Raw genomic sequence first — 15021 nt, 5'->3', positions numbered from 1 at the left:
GTGTAGTCACATATATTGTATTATATTGTAAATTATATGGGCTTAGGCTTGTGTTTGGGTTGTACAGAGCGGTGATGCTACAAAAAGCAGTCGCTGTTTCAATACATTTGCTCACTATTGTTGAGGAAGAAATAGAAAAGTACCTATACTAAGCAACATTCCTATATGCCCACTTAATATGTAACCTTTGACCCATATTTACATCTTAAGTGCCTAAAACTCAAGAATACGGAATCAGCTTCACCATTATAAGATTAAACTCTAAAGTAAGTCTGTATCTCTGTATCTGTATTAACATAATCATGAATATTAACACTATAAAACTCTGTGTAATCATCTAGATTTTGAGTTCCTTGGCTCCCAACCTGCAGATTGAATAAACCTGTCAAACTGCCACTCTCATCCTGAGTTTTCTTCCACACTGTCTACCTTTTTTCTAACATTTGCAATTTCTGAGGTTATGGGGGGTCATGGGGGGGTCAAGAATCAAACCAGATTGTGAACTACGTCAACTTTGAGTAGGGTGAACACTCCCTTTAAAGCCCTTCTCCACTGACCTTATCACACTGTTCAAATGTATTAGCTCTACTGATAGGCTGCATCTTTTGAAGTGATGTATGATTATCCCCAGTCAGAAAGAGTTTAAGCTGTTTGACAGGTGAATCGGGGAGAGGGAACTTCTACCTGTCTGTTTCGGTTGCTAAAAATGCGTCTCCACTAGAAATCGATCAGTCTTTCTGTTGCATAGTTAGGGCGCATTATGATACTAAACGTGTGCAGTACTGACTCTTTGAGCTCGGCGAGGGAGGCTGAGATGCGAACGTCATGGCCCAGCAGGTAGAGTGTGGTGATGAGGTCGCTCCACTGGACCAGCTCGCCCAGCGGGCCGCCGCTGAAGGCGTTTTCCGCAATCTTGAAGCCCGACTCCTTGGTCAGCAGGCCCAAGTGCACCAGGATCTGACGGAGGAGGGAGGGAAGGAAGGAGGGGAGGACATGAGTGACGACAAAGAAGACAAAGAAATCCATCTTAATGCATGGTGCTGAAAAACAGTGAGATCCGCAAACGTTTCCTAGATAGATGTAAAGAAAAAAAGCGTTAAAGAGGGTGGAATAATGATTGAAAAGGGCACTGTAGTTTCTGACTCTACATTACACCATTGTTTCCCCTATTAGAAAAAATTGGAGAGTACAAAGTGTTTATCCTTGCGCGAAGTGTATCCTTGCGCGAAGTGTATCCTGCGGCGGCAGTTTCACTTCTCATGCTCTTTACGCTGTCAGGTGCACAACCCACATGCTGAGAAAAACGCATGTAACTAAACTAACATTATCAACAGCACACACACACACACACACACACACACACACACACACACACAGGATGGTTTTGCTGTTATTGAGGGAACACAGTGTTCCACAGCGGGAGAAGGTAGTAATACGGGTCTCTGTTTGAAGTGACCGACACGTTTTTCATTGTTGACGGCCAGCCAGTCGCCGGGACACATTGTTCATGGATTAATGTGCAGATTAATATCCGGGAGAGATTAGCGGCTGGAATAGAGAGCTAGATTTAGTCTATTCTGTACTGCTAGAGGAAAGAAAAGCTTTCCGTTTATGTTATATGATATATAAGATAGAAGGGTCAGATAGACAGACAGATGAGGGGGCTTCTTCTCTTCTCTTCTCTTCTCTTCTCTTCTCTTCTCTTCTATGCCTTACTCAGGGGGGGATGCTGCTTTGCATCAGCACCAAGGTGTCATGGGAATGCGCCGTGAATTATTCACAAGCCCGGTGGGAAGTGAGGAGTGCATTATTCAGCGCCGGGAGCCGCCACCAGCTCGGGACACAATGGAATATCCTTGTCTCTCTTTTCTCACGCCATTCCATGTGAATGAGTGTGCGTGGGTGTGTGTGTGTGTGTGTGTGTGTGTGAGTGAGTGTACCTAAGAGAGGAGAGGTGTGTGTGACGCGTGTGTGTGTGAATGGGCTATATCCTATCTTAAGCCTGGTTGTGTATGGTGTGTATGTGTGGCAAGACACTGCCGCCTGTTTCCAGAAAGTTCAAAGATTTAAATTGAGTTAAAACAAGTTAAATAACCTCCCGTGATTGGAAGATTGAAATATATTGAAGTAATCCTCTTAAATATTCTGATTTGGTTAGCTGAGAGCTCCTGATAGCTAATAACTTCATTAAGATTCAATAGTGAGTTTTACTTCCATGCCAGCAATCATTTTGTCAGAGTAGCTGTCTTCCAAATTGAATGAAATTTATATCTGTGTGCACTTATCTACTTAATGTGCATCCCTGCTTGTGTGTGTGAGAACTGATCCGCAGCATTTTCAAATAAATACATTTCTGTTTTACTACTCTACTGCCTACTGATATAACACAACAGTGATCCAACCTATAACCAGTTCATGAAATCTTTCACATTTAGAAGAACTGGGTAGTTAGCATGAGCAGTGATAGCCACCATGACTGAACAGACAAAGAAAAGAGAAACTCAAACTGCATCAACAGAAGATCCAAGGAAAAAGACGTCACAGTACTGGACACACTGTTTGATTGACAGGTTATGTTACGGCTGAGCGCCCCTCACCTTCTTCCTCCGACGCTTGGCCAGGTTCTGCTTGCCGGCCAGCGAGCGGATGGCGCTGACCCACGGCTCGGCCATGCGCTTGATCCGCAGCATCATCCAGCGGAACTCCTCCCGCCTCGACATCACCCGGTACAGCTCCTCGAAACTGGTCCGGATCTCCGTCTGGACACACACAGAGAGAAATTCATTGATAAGATATATCTGTATATGATGCCTCCATCTGTAATTTTGTGATAATGTGAACAGCTTACAATGCACATTAGCCCGTCTGCACATAGTTCTGCACATGTATGTTCTTCCATCTGTACACCTGATAATGTGACCAGCTAGTGATGCACACTTTCATCGCCTCTAACCTGTAAATCTGCCCACGAAGATGCTGTATCATTATTTATTATGTTATTTTCAATATGTTCTTCTTGTTGTAATTGCTTGTTGCATTATCACCAATACTTAGCATTTGTTCCTATTTGTATCTATATTCTTGGCTGCTGCTGTGACCCAATTTCCCTACGGGGATCATTAAAGTTTCATCTAAGCTAATCTAAAATTGCAATATTGACGACTGCAATTTCCAAATCGCCGAAGGGCTGTTTTCTTGGAGCTCCTACAAGAGATATGCCGGTGCTGTGAAGAGTCCCCGCTCCACAAATCAAGTTGCATGTTGGAGGAAAAACTTTTCCATCCAAACTGCCTGAATCGAAGAAATCTTAGCATCTTAGGTGGGCGGATGGATTGAGCAGATAGAGGTAGAGAGGCTGGGAAGGGTTTGCAGATGGACAGATGGAGGAGTGGATGGATGAATGTTGAATGTGAATATGTGTCAGAATGTTCTGTGAAACTCAATGTGTCTCTGCACCAATTTGTCTGAGACATTCCTGTACATTCAAGTGATTTTATTTGGGTAAGTAATGCTTGCAGAGGAAATTGACATCACATTATATACATTATATAAAGGGCACATAATTTACCTTTCCATCTACAACTTGCGTCTGACGTCTCGCCTGAGAAGAAGATGTCATGGAAAACCTTAGTATAAATCTTCAGAGTGAAAACTGTAAAGCTCTTTCAGTGAATTCAGGAAGGCATTGTATTTATGGCCAAAGGAACAACAAACACTGAAGCTTTCTGAGTGCCAAGCGCTCTGTGTTACGAGCTGGGAGCGAGCGCGGCGCTCTTGTTGTATAGCCAGAGAGGAGCGAACACATCACTCAGCCCTTTAATAGCTGATTTATAAGAAGGCTTTATGTAGTTGGAGAGGAGAGGAGAGGAGAGGAGAGGAGAGGAGAGAAGAGAAGAGAAGAGAAGAGTAGAGGTATCAGAAAGCCAAATTTAAGACTTTTTATTACCTTTTTATTGCTACCTGGAATTGGATTAGGACTATTTCCAATTGAGCATAGCTGATGATGGTCCTAAAACTACAAATGAGCAGATGTGAAAAACATGTTAATCCGTTAATCTAAGGGTGGAAATGTATGTGTGTAAGTGCAAGTAATGTAACACAACAAAAGGAAACGAAACTGACACTGCTGCCGGTTCCATTCATATCTTTTGGTGAAACAACACAATGGCACATGGCATTTGCCTTCCGACTCCGCCTCATTTAAATATCACCCAGTGTAAAGAATCTGTCAACATCACAGTCTAATTTTGTGGCTGCATCAAAATGAACTTTCACTCAAAATAAACCCCACATTACAAGGTGATAAAATGAAGACCTCTAATTACTGTGTTTAAGACATTTTAATACCGATAAGCCCTTAAATTGAGATCATTTAAGACTTTCAGACGGTTTAAGGACCCGCGGATTCCCTGAGAGGAGAGGAAGAAACCAGATGGAGCCGGGGCAGAAAGACGGAGAGAGCGAAGGAGAAACCACGGCGCTAAGGTGGCTGAGACAAGGCTGCGGCGGGGCATTAGCATCCCTCATCGCGACAGGGAATCACTCCCGCGGACCCGACCTATTACAATCCGGGCCCCGAATTAAAATCTCCAAAAGCCCTTGTCGAATGGCATCTCGCCGCCGCCGGATCGGGCTGATGCGTTCAGAGAGGGAGGGGATGAAGAGTGCTTAATATTGATTCACCCGCAGCAGAGGGAAAGGAGGGGTGTGTGTGTGTGTGTGTGTGTGTGTGTTTTGAAGCGCTGACACTGTGGACTTGCGTGCGAGCCTGTGGGCCTAGAGAAGCGCTCTAAGTGGGATTTGAGTGAGCGGCCGCTGGCAGGGATAAAAGATCATTATTCCAGATTTGTCCCAAGGTTCTGTCACTCCGGCTTTGGTCTATGAGAGCGGAGCGACTATTTTATGCTGTCTGAAGGCGTGTTCACACTCCGTTTTGAGTGTGTGTGTGTGTGTGAGGGGGGATCGGGGTTCGTCTGTTCATTCATTTTTCTATAAAGCGCACTCAAAAAAACAGGCTAAACTAGCCTCGCCACGCTTTTTACTGACTTAAAACAAGTTAAAAGTGAGGAGAAAGGGCTTCGCTCGCTGCCTCTGGGGAACGGTGTGTGTGAGCTGTGGGGCTGTGTGTGTGTGTGTGTGTGTGTGTGTGTGTGTGAGCTGTAGAGCTGTGTCTGTCTGTGTGTGTGTGCCACCTAAGGCTCGTCTCCTTCCCTCCGCTGACTCGGCTGAGTATTGTTCTCATTGCCTCTGACTCAGCAATTTTCGCTGTTTTGGCTAATGGCCACATTGCGAGAGCGAAATCTTGTTTTGAAAAATATGTTATTGATGAAAAAAAACCCAACGTGAAAAAAGTCCCATCGGCACTGACACAGCCCATCGTCGACATCTGATGACATCCTACACTGGCACAATCCTACACATCTAGCAACTACAGGTCAAAACATAGTGCCGTTTCTGTTGAAAGGCTCGACTCCGACAGCAGCTGAAGCGGTTGAAGTGTCCAGGTGTTGTGTTTTTGGTTTACAGTAAATGGGGAGTTGTTGTTGTTTTTGTTGTTGTTGTTTGCTGGGTTTCTTACCTGTCCTCTCCTGTCTATTTCTTCACTCAGGGTCTTTGTTCTCCAGGGCAGCCGGGGACACCAGTTCTCCACCTGTCCGACAAACCAAACACACCCATTTAGTGAGCTGGAACGACCGCTTTTAGTTTTCAGCCAACTCTAAATCACATTCAAACACATGAGAAGATGAGAGACATACGTAGACACACACACACACACACACACACACACACACACACAAAGCTCCAGGCAAATGTTTTTTTTTTAAAGCTGTGGTTCAAAGTCAAGGCTTGTTAGTGCCACAAACCTCCAGAGGCAAATGTGATAGGGGGCCGTTATGACTGCCTGCATGGCTAAACAGAAGGTGGGACACACACACACACACACACACACACACACACACACACACACACACACACACACACAAACACATACACAGAAGAGCTGTCATTAGGTGGGTAATTGGTTCAGTGTCACAAACAGATGTCGAACTGACAGATTCTGGCTTTGTTGTCACTGTGGAGCTCGGCTGTGTGTGTGTGGGTGTGTGTGTGTGTGTGTGTGTGTATGAGTGTGTGTGTCAGACTGTGTGTGAGCTTGGCACATCCCACTACATCTGATGTCTAATGTAAATAAAGTCTTCCTCTCTTTCTCACCCTCCATTTCTCTCTCAGTCTCCCAGTGTTATGGACATTGTGCGTGTGTGTGTGTGTGTGTGTGTGTCTCGCTGTCTATCTTAGCAGTGACTGGCTAAAGGCGGCTCTGAGGAAGCTGCCCGGACGAGGGAGGCATGCTTAACTTTCTCTCTCACACCAACACACACACACACACTTGACACACACACACACTTGACACACACTTGACACACACACACACACCGGGCTAGTTGAGCCCTGACCTTTAACAGCAGACATCCATCATGATAAGTTGCCCTCTCCGGTTTGCCCCCATGCAAGGTTAATGCGATGGTCGACAAGTATGAATTATACATGGCACCGGGTGTGTGTTTGTTTGTGCTCCGGTGTGAGTTTGCATGCGTTCTTATCAGATGCGCCACGGCAGCTGCTTCTAAATGGAAATACATGCATATCGCCATGGCGACCATGAGATCACATGACTCTTGAGTGGAGGCTGAGGATTGTTATATTAGAGAGAGAGAGAGAGAGACATAAACAGACTTGATGCATCTCTGTTTTGAATTCCTGCTGTTCTATGGTAGTGAGTGTAATTAATTTTGTCTCCTTCTGCTTTGGCAGTGTAAAGTATCCCTGTTTAATGCTAATAAAACACCAAATTGACTTGGATTTAATGGACAGTGTGAGAAACAGAGACACAGACAGAGAGAATCAAACAGAGAGAGAGAGAGAGAAAGAGAGAAAGAAGAGCTTTCTCTCCTCCTCTTTGCCCTAATGGATTTTGCTGTTGTCCATCTCAGTTCTATTTCCATACAGTCAGAACAGGCCGGGCTCTCAGTCCACTGCAAAGCTTTCAGCCCATATACAATATTCATGGAAGGCTATCTGATCTTTTCCAAAAGTAGAAAGACAGAGACATGCAACTGCAAAAACTGGCCATTTTAACGATTCATTTAGCCTCATTCAGTCTTAAAATCATACTTAAAACAAGTGAAATATTCTGCCATTGGGGTGAGATAACTTTTCAGTGTAGTTTCACACTTCAGGAGTTTTCGAAAATCAGGAGTGAATATCTGGAAACAAGGCAAAATACTCCACTAGTATCAAGAAAACACATGATTCAGCTTGACTCAGTCCCTAGATTAAATGACTTGAGATGGATTTTTTTTTGCAGTGGGAGAGAGAGGCAGACTCCAGAATCCACATCACACAGAATACTAATCACGGCCGTGATCTGCGCAGGATCTTTGAAATGATAAGTCACTGTCGTCTCTTATGGGACGGCTGCTTATCAGAGCTGTTTTCAGAATGAGAGTAAATGTGCTGCTTACTGTATGGAAACGCCGGTATGAAAACCGCAGCGGCGTCTCTGGAGTGCATTGATTGCATTGGGATGATGGTGGGGCAAAGTGTTAAAGCCACAACTTAACAGATTGAATGTTACTTTGGTTTGAGTGAGGAATGAAAGGCATTTTGGGGAAGCTCAAAAACAAATGTAGACACTTTTTCCCATGGTGTGTCTGCAACTTTCATCAAGTTAAATTTAAGACCTACTTAATGCCAGTTAGAATGAAATATAAGATGAATTTCACCACTATAAATTGACATGAAAATGATAAATATAGGTCTGTGTGTTGGGCAGATTTCAACATAATTAGTCCTCTAAAGCTCAATTTAAAATTTAAAGCCTGTGTAATCATATTCGTATTATTGGATTCAAGACATTTTAAGACTTCTTGCGGACCTGCAGACGCCGCTCCGGCGAAGAGAAATAAAATTAAAAAATGCCGAAGTGTCACTTGAAGAAACACAAGCTTCCATATGTTAGTGCTTGTCAATAATGGATGAGAGTCTTCCACGCTGGTCCAGCTGCTGTTTGCTGCTTGCCAAGGACAGTAGAGTCACTCCCCGTCTGCTCTCGTAGGCTGGAAACTCATCTCTTCAAGGAGGACCTCGCATCACCCCGACCTCCCTCTCTCTCCCTCCCCACTGAATCATAACCCCTTCCTCCTATATCTCCCTACTTACCTCTTATTTTTAGCACTTCACTCTCTAACACGATCACGCTAGAGTCACAGGAATGTTCCCAGAATGTTGGTGATCTAGGAATTGAAGCTTATTCTACTGTTGCACTCACTGTAAGTCGCTCTGGATAAGAGCATCAGCTAAATGACTAGAATTGAAAATGGAAAATGTGAATGTTCCCTGTAGGGTTCCACCGATACGGGTTGTTATTTTAGATTGATAGCCAATATTTTGCGCTGATATTCAATATCTTTAAATTTGACCTTCTGCATGCCAAAAAATTACAAATATTCAGTGTTTTCCCCAGAACTGTATTCTTGTCAGGGTGGAAAAGCCTCTGAAACAGCATTTAGACCATCATGGGACACTAAAACTCTCCACTGAAACCCAGACTAATCAAATTCTTTTAGGTGGGTTAGCTGGGCGCCTAAAATACACACTTGCAATACACACACACACAGACACAGACACACACACACACACACACACAGGGCTCACCTCGCTCAGGTAGATGAAGAAGGAGCAGGTGGATCCGTCCACGCCGTAGTTGCCGTAGCAGGAGTCTGAGCGCCACATGTCCTTCATCCACTGAGGAAGAGGAAGAGGAGGAGGAGAGGGAAAGATTAACTCAGGAGTCCCTCACACACACTCATTCCGACAGATTAGATCACACACACACACACACACACACACACACACACATACACACACACCCCAATCCTTAACATCAGAAAAATCATCATTTCACAGTTGCTAAGTGTAAAGCACTCGCTACCTAGTCCGTACTTCTCCATCCTCTACACCAGACTCTTTTTCACCTACTAATCACATGATACTTTATTGATCCCTGTGAGGAAATTGTCTTTTTTTCCTCCTGGTTCCTCTCCACAGCAAGGTCAGAGGTCAGAGGTCAGCCACCCAGCCACCCTTGGCTTAAAGGTTAGAGAAAAGTACTCGAAGCTCACGAGTTCGAATCTCTGGAACTGCTGGGAAAACCCGGGCGGGGCGAGCGAATGAGAAACACTATCCCCTTCCTCAACTACTTGCGCAAGAAATCTGGTGGAACGGCTTGGCAGTGGACGGTAAAAGACTGCGGTCGTACTGGGCAGCTCCCAGGTGTGAATGTGTGGAATTGTATGAATGTGAAGCAGGGCGTTGCTGAAACGCAGCATGCACGCTCAGCCAAATTTCTGAATAAATACGGCAAAAAGGAGGAAGGTGCAGCGGAGGGGAAAGGGGAGGTCGACTGATGATGAGAGAAATGTGCGTACAGGCGTGAGAGCTCTTTCTTCCCTGGATGATCCACAGCAGGCACATTGTTCTGAGTGACGGGCCGGGGTACATCCAGGGGGGGGAAGGACTCCGCCGGGCTAAGCCGTGGACCGACAGCTATCCTGCTTAGCTCGCGGGCCCCGACGCGTCGCGCACGCCGACTTAACCTAAAGGAGCGGCGGGATGGGGGAAATTTAAATTCCGCCGTTCAAAGCTTTTGGGAGGGGGGAGACTTGGATCTGGATCAGCGTTGCTCGGAGGGGCGAAGGCATGTTGAATGAATTAAGTACTATTTGGGTTTAAGTGACAGCCTGAGAGCGGCGTGAACGGGGAAAATGGATTTGTCAGATGTTGCCAAGCGCAAACTGAGTGCTGATACCGAAAGCGCCGTAGAGCAGCAGCGTGGTGACGGGTTGGAAAGGAGCAGAAGGGTTGTGGAAATAAATGAGGACATATCCACAGCTGACGACAATTCAGCAGAGACGTTTAAATCAAACTGAGGGGGAAAACTTCTACTAAAGGATTATATGGATAGTAAATATTACCTAGAGATGGTTTCCCGTTTAACATCATCCGCCATCTTTATAATCTACTCACAGTCAATGAAATTCACCTCACCTAAAAACAAATGTTTTCATATTTTTACGTTAATTGTGATTCCTTTCTAAAATGTTTTTTGCAAAGAGATAAACAGGCTCATCTGTACATATGTGAGTGTGTGTGTGTGTGTGTGTGTGTGTGTGCGTGTGCTGGGAGCGTGCTTTGGCATCGCCTGGCGCCCAGTCGGACATGCTGACAGTATCAGCGGAGGATTGGGACCGGCTGAGCAGATGGTGTGTGTGATATGGCCCTATCAGCTCCAGGGAGAAACACACAAGCACACACACACACACACACACAGAAAAGTGGCAGCATGGCTGCAACTGTGTGTGTTGACTTGTGTGTGTGTGTGCGTGCTAGGGCAGTCCCATTTTCCCTAAAATTGAATTTAAATGAAATTGTTACCGCGAGTCATTTTCTCAAATTTATTCCAAACACCTGCAGTTGTGAAATATGGTAGAAACTGGTGCGCCATTGGCTTGATTCACTGCTTGTTAAGCGGCTGCTGCCTTGCTCATATATACTATATTAATATATACAGTATATATATCAATCAGTGATAAGAGAGAAGCAAAACGGGCATTTATGTATATGAAAATGTCGTAGGTAATTACTCTGTGGTGAAGAAAGCGTTCCAGCAACTGAGCGATTTGCTGTTGTTCGCCACAACGGCGCCGCACCCATGGGCGACAACAGAAGCCAAAATGCCACGCGTCATTTCTGGAACATTTTGATTTTCCTTGTGTCTTTGTTATCATAAAAGAGACATCTGAGCATCTGAGGCAGGGATGGAGGGGGAGAGGAGTTACAGCATCACATCTCATGTTCCATCATCCTGTTCTGGAGGGAGATTCACAGTGATAGAAAACTGTGCGAGACAGAGAGAGAGTGAGAGAGAGAGAGAGAGAGAGAGAGAGAGAGAGAGAGAGAGAGAGAGGAGAGGCTGTTTGTGTGTGTGATTCACCTTGAGCTTGCCCTCGCAGTGAGGGAATCCGTCCAATGGCGGCAGCTCGCACTTCTCCTGGGCACCGTTTAGGAGGTCTGGAGAAAGAGAGAGACAGAGAGAAAGAGAGAGAGAGAGACAGATCGATAAGGTCAAGCAAGTCAGCTGTGGAGTTCTTTCATTGCCTGTACTTTTAACTTGATGTATGCTCCTAACACTGGGGACAGTGGAACCCTTTCGTGTTTGGAGTCGGTTTCTTAAATCGCAAATAAAAATCAATCACTCGACTCCGGAGAAGTCAACAGTTCACACACTGCCCACTCCAGAGGTCTGTGCTATGGGATTTTGAATAGGGATGGACAGGCGTGTGTGTGTGTGTGTGTGTGTGTGTGTGTGTGTGTGTGTGAATGTGAGGGAGAATCATCCACAGCAGATGGACATGCGCTGGGCTGAGCTGCAGCCAGTGAAGCTCCTTCCAGCCCCGTCCATGTTGTCCACACTTCCATAGTCGATTAGTTGACTAATTGGTGGTCAGAGTTTTAGCTAACCGAGCCTTTCACAGCTGATTAATCGACACTAATTAGTTTTATCGCTGCACGGTTGTCACGGCGCCGCTCCTCAAGAGGCAAATTCAGGTCAGTCAGGAAGTGAGGCCCTTCACTCAGGTAAAAGGGCTATTGCATTAGCGGATAAAATGCTGCGAACGTTAGTCAGCTCGCCATTTCTGGAGTCGGGGACGGCCTCGATAGTTTCCATGGCGACCGGGGCTGAACGGGAACCAGGATGGCCCGGCCGGTGTAGATCTGCCTAATCCTCCTGACAGCACTTCTCTTTCATTTTAACAGATTAGTTTTACTGTGTGATATGGGCGGGTGGTGAATGAATGACACCAAGAGAGACACCGAGGCTCAGAGAGAGAGAGAGAGAGAGAGAGAGAGAGAGAGAGAGAGAGAGAGAGAGAGAGAGAGAGAGAGAGAGAGAGAGAGAGAGAGAAGAGGGAGACAGAGACAGAGACAGAGACAGAGACAGGAGCAGAGTGGCTACCGGCCAAAGCAGCTTGTAGAAAAACTTACCAGCCACTAGCCAAGATTTAAGGCCATTTGGCTGGTTGGCGCTGTCAATTTCCCGTCTTGATCGATACATAGACAGACAGACAGGCAGATAGATGAGACAGCATTTCATAACACTCTGGTAGAGCATAGCCGGTGGCCTGACTCCAAGTTTTTCTTTCTCTGTGGCTGCGATTTAAGAGTGGGAGCGTCCCGATGTGACTCCTCTTATGAAATGACACGGAGATTATGAGGAGAGGAGAGGAGAGGAGAGGGTAGAGCAGGTGAACTGATAGCGATCTTAATGACTCTGATGCCTAGGAGCTAGAGGTGAGCGAATGTGCCGTCTCAGCGCTTCGGGGCCGGTTCCGCGGTCTTCGCAGTAAAACTTTGGACTGACGGCAGGAGATTGCCCGTCACTCCGCGGTCGGGGATGACTGCCGGCAACGGGATCACCTTTGGCTCTGTAATCCGAGCCCCCATAACGACGGAAACCACAAAGCGGGTGAGGGCTGGGTCCGCATTGATTTTCGAAATTCTCTGTTTCACTTGTCAGAGGTCAGGTTCCGCTATGGAGCAGGTCCTCTAGAGCCGGTAGGGATCGAGTGTCTTGCTCAAGAACACTTCCGCAGGGCGGGCGCTTGAAGTGCGGTCACCCTGTTCTCTAAGTCACCATCCTGCCTACGCTAAGGACTAATTGAACCGGCATAGAACGATCCTCTCAACGGTTATTCAGCGAGAGCCATTTTCCAGGTTGCTTTAAAGAGGTAGATCAGGTTTTTACAAAGCGCATCTGATTCATCGTCAAGTGGGACATTGAAAAAGTACGTGCGCCAGTGTCCTGGTTGCTAGGATACTGAAAGCATAAGTCGGTAGCGTTTGCACTAGCAATGCTATTTTTCAGGTGTTGGTTTACACTAGCATTGCAAACAAATGATAACATCCAATATTTAAATAACCAAAATGATTGGTGCAAGTGAGTGTCTCTGTCTCTGACATCTCTTAGCGTTGCCTTCTGTATTCCAGGAAAACAATATCACCACAGGATTAACATTCATGGTCCGCACGCAGGCGTCCCTTCCACATAATCACCTTCTGATATCCCTATTCAGACGTTAACGTCATCGCCGCTGACCTTTACAGCCGGAAGATAAATAATGCATAATGGCAGGCTGTGCAGTGCATAGATAAAAGCTCAGAGGCAAACACCAGACCAATGCACAGAGTGCGTGTGTGTGTGTGTGTGTGTGTGTGTGTGTGCGTGTGTGGTGTTTTGGGGGCGGGGTTAAACCGAACCAGCTGCCACATCACGTCCACCACTGATTCAGTTAATTTGCACTAACACTGCAAGCGAATGCTGCTCCAGTAGACGCTAATACTTTCCTGATAATCTCTTTCTCTCTCCCTCTCTTTCTCTCACCTGATAGCATAAATTAGAGTGCGGAAAAAATATTTCACTGACAGTCTCTCTCTCTCTCTCTCTCCCCCTGACAGAGAGCAGAAGGGTAGGAGATAAAAGAGAGAGAGAGGAGACGATGTGCGACAGAGTGACTGAAACTAACAACATCACCAGTTAGTTGGAAAGCTCGCCTGAGTGATTCCACCCATGTTTCCATCCACTGGTTCAGGAGGGAAGGAGATGGAAGGATATATGTATAGTGAATATATTGTGCATTTGCCTTTTACTGGGTATATTGTGTTTACTTTTCCCAGTAAAGTAGTGCATTTCAATTTCAGCTGAATAAAACATAAGCTATTACTTTTGTTATCAGCCTCTCTAAATATCAGATTAAAGTTGACTTATCCAGAAACTATGATTATCCCCATCCTGTGAGATAACCAATGGCAGAAAAGTGGACTTTCTCCAGGTGGAAGTATTCCCACTGCTTTGATTTTAGCAAGCAAAAGGATGACAAGAACATTGGACATCGACGCTGATTGGTTTCCCAGATCATTCACACAGGAGGGAAGTCAGTTATCCTGATTTTTGAAGGCAAGGGAGGACGCAACCGCCAATTTCGGAGGTGTAATGGAAAAGTATGTAAAGTAATAACGCAGAATGTGTCAAGAAGGAGGCCTTGCGATCCATTCCCGCCACAGTCGGCCGGTCACAAGACGAACACGAGAGCAAAAGGGCCTCTTATTGTTTCCGAGGGCGGCGGGAGTCGAGGAACAAACCGCGGAGGATTAAAAGCTTTTTTTTTCCATAACTGTGGAGGACAAAGACAGCGTGGGGCCTGGACCTCCCACTGAGCTGTATACATGTCGCATGTAGCGTGCACACACACACACACACACTCATATAGAGACAACAAACACTTTATGTACTTGTGCACAGCCTACAATTTACCTCAACTCTCAGCTGGAGCCTGTCATTCACTCTACTTATCCTGCAGACTTGCTTAGTTCTCTCTCTCTCTCTCTCTCTCTCCCGGAGTTTGTGATGTACCTGTTCTATCTCTTGCCTTTTATTATCCTTTGTTTTTCTCCACTGTGTGTGCCTTGTTTTCTGTACAGCACACTGTGACAATCCTGTTCATCGAAACCCGACTTGACTCGCGGTTTGTTATTTGGTGAAGTGGCTGTCTTGTACGGCGCACACCAGCCAGTGAGATGCCGTTATCTCCTCCTTCAGACACCCGGCCACCCAATAAGTCAGCCGGCCGACCGACCGGCCGGCCCGTCATTGGTTCTGTCAGTCAGCCAGTCGGCCCGGCGAGTGCCAAAGCCACCAGGCAAATCTTCTCCTAGCTTTAATCAAGCAGTAGGAGCTGCTGCCAAGGAGCGGCTAAATATAGCTGCACTCATAATCAAACACAGCAGAGGTGGTGCCATTTCAGAAGGAGCCGGCTTCTCGTCGCTCACCTCCGCCAGGCAAAACCGTACCGTCAACAGCAATATCAATCCAGCCAAAACCTGCACCAGCCTTTTTCCCTTCGC

At 46.0% G+C, this 15021-nt stretch overlaps 1 protein-coding gene across 2 annotated transcripts in view; it reads right to left on the bottom strand.

The window, feature by feature from the left end:
* The window catches only part of mgat5 (alpha-1,6-mannosylglycoprotein 6-beta-N-acetylglucosaminyltransferase), a 92984-nt gene that overhangs the window by 39912 nt on the left and 38051 nt on the right, over positions 1 to 15021 (bottom strand). The window contains exons 4-9 of one of the 2 annotated variants that reach the window (XM_071908443.2): positions 11054 to 11130; positions 8716 to 8805; positions 5579 to 5650; positions 3569 to 3601; positions 2598 to 2759; positions 788 to 957 (exon numbers count right to left, since the gene is read on the bottom strand). In XM_071908443.2, coding sequence (XP_071764544.1) covers positions 788 to 957; positions 2598 to 2759; positions 3569 to 3601; positions 5579 to 5650; positions 8716 to 8805; positions 11054 to 11130 — 604 coding nt within the window. The remainder of the gene's footprint in view (positions 1 to 787; positions 958 to 2597; positions 2760 to 3568; positions 3602 to 5578; positions 5651 to 8715; positions 8806 to 11053; positions 11131 to 15021) is intronic. The other variant, XM_071908444.2, reaches the window with a different exon arrangement.

The sequence above is a fragment of the Centroberyx gerrardi genome, chromosome 21, assembly GCF_048128805.1.
Source record: "Centroberyx gerrardi isolate f3 chromosome 21, fCenGer3.hap1.cur.20231027, whole genome shotgun sequence".
Classification (NCBI taxonomy): Eukaryota; Metazoa; Chordata; class Actinopteri; order Beryciformes; family Berycidae; genus Centroberyx; species Centroberyx gerrardi.
The sequence above is the reverse complement of the archived record's forward strand: the minus strand, read 5'-3'. Positions and strand labels throughout refer to the sequence as shown.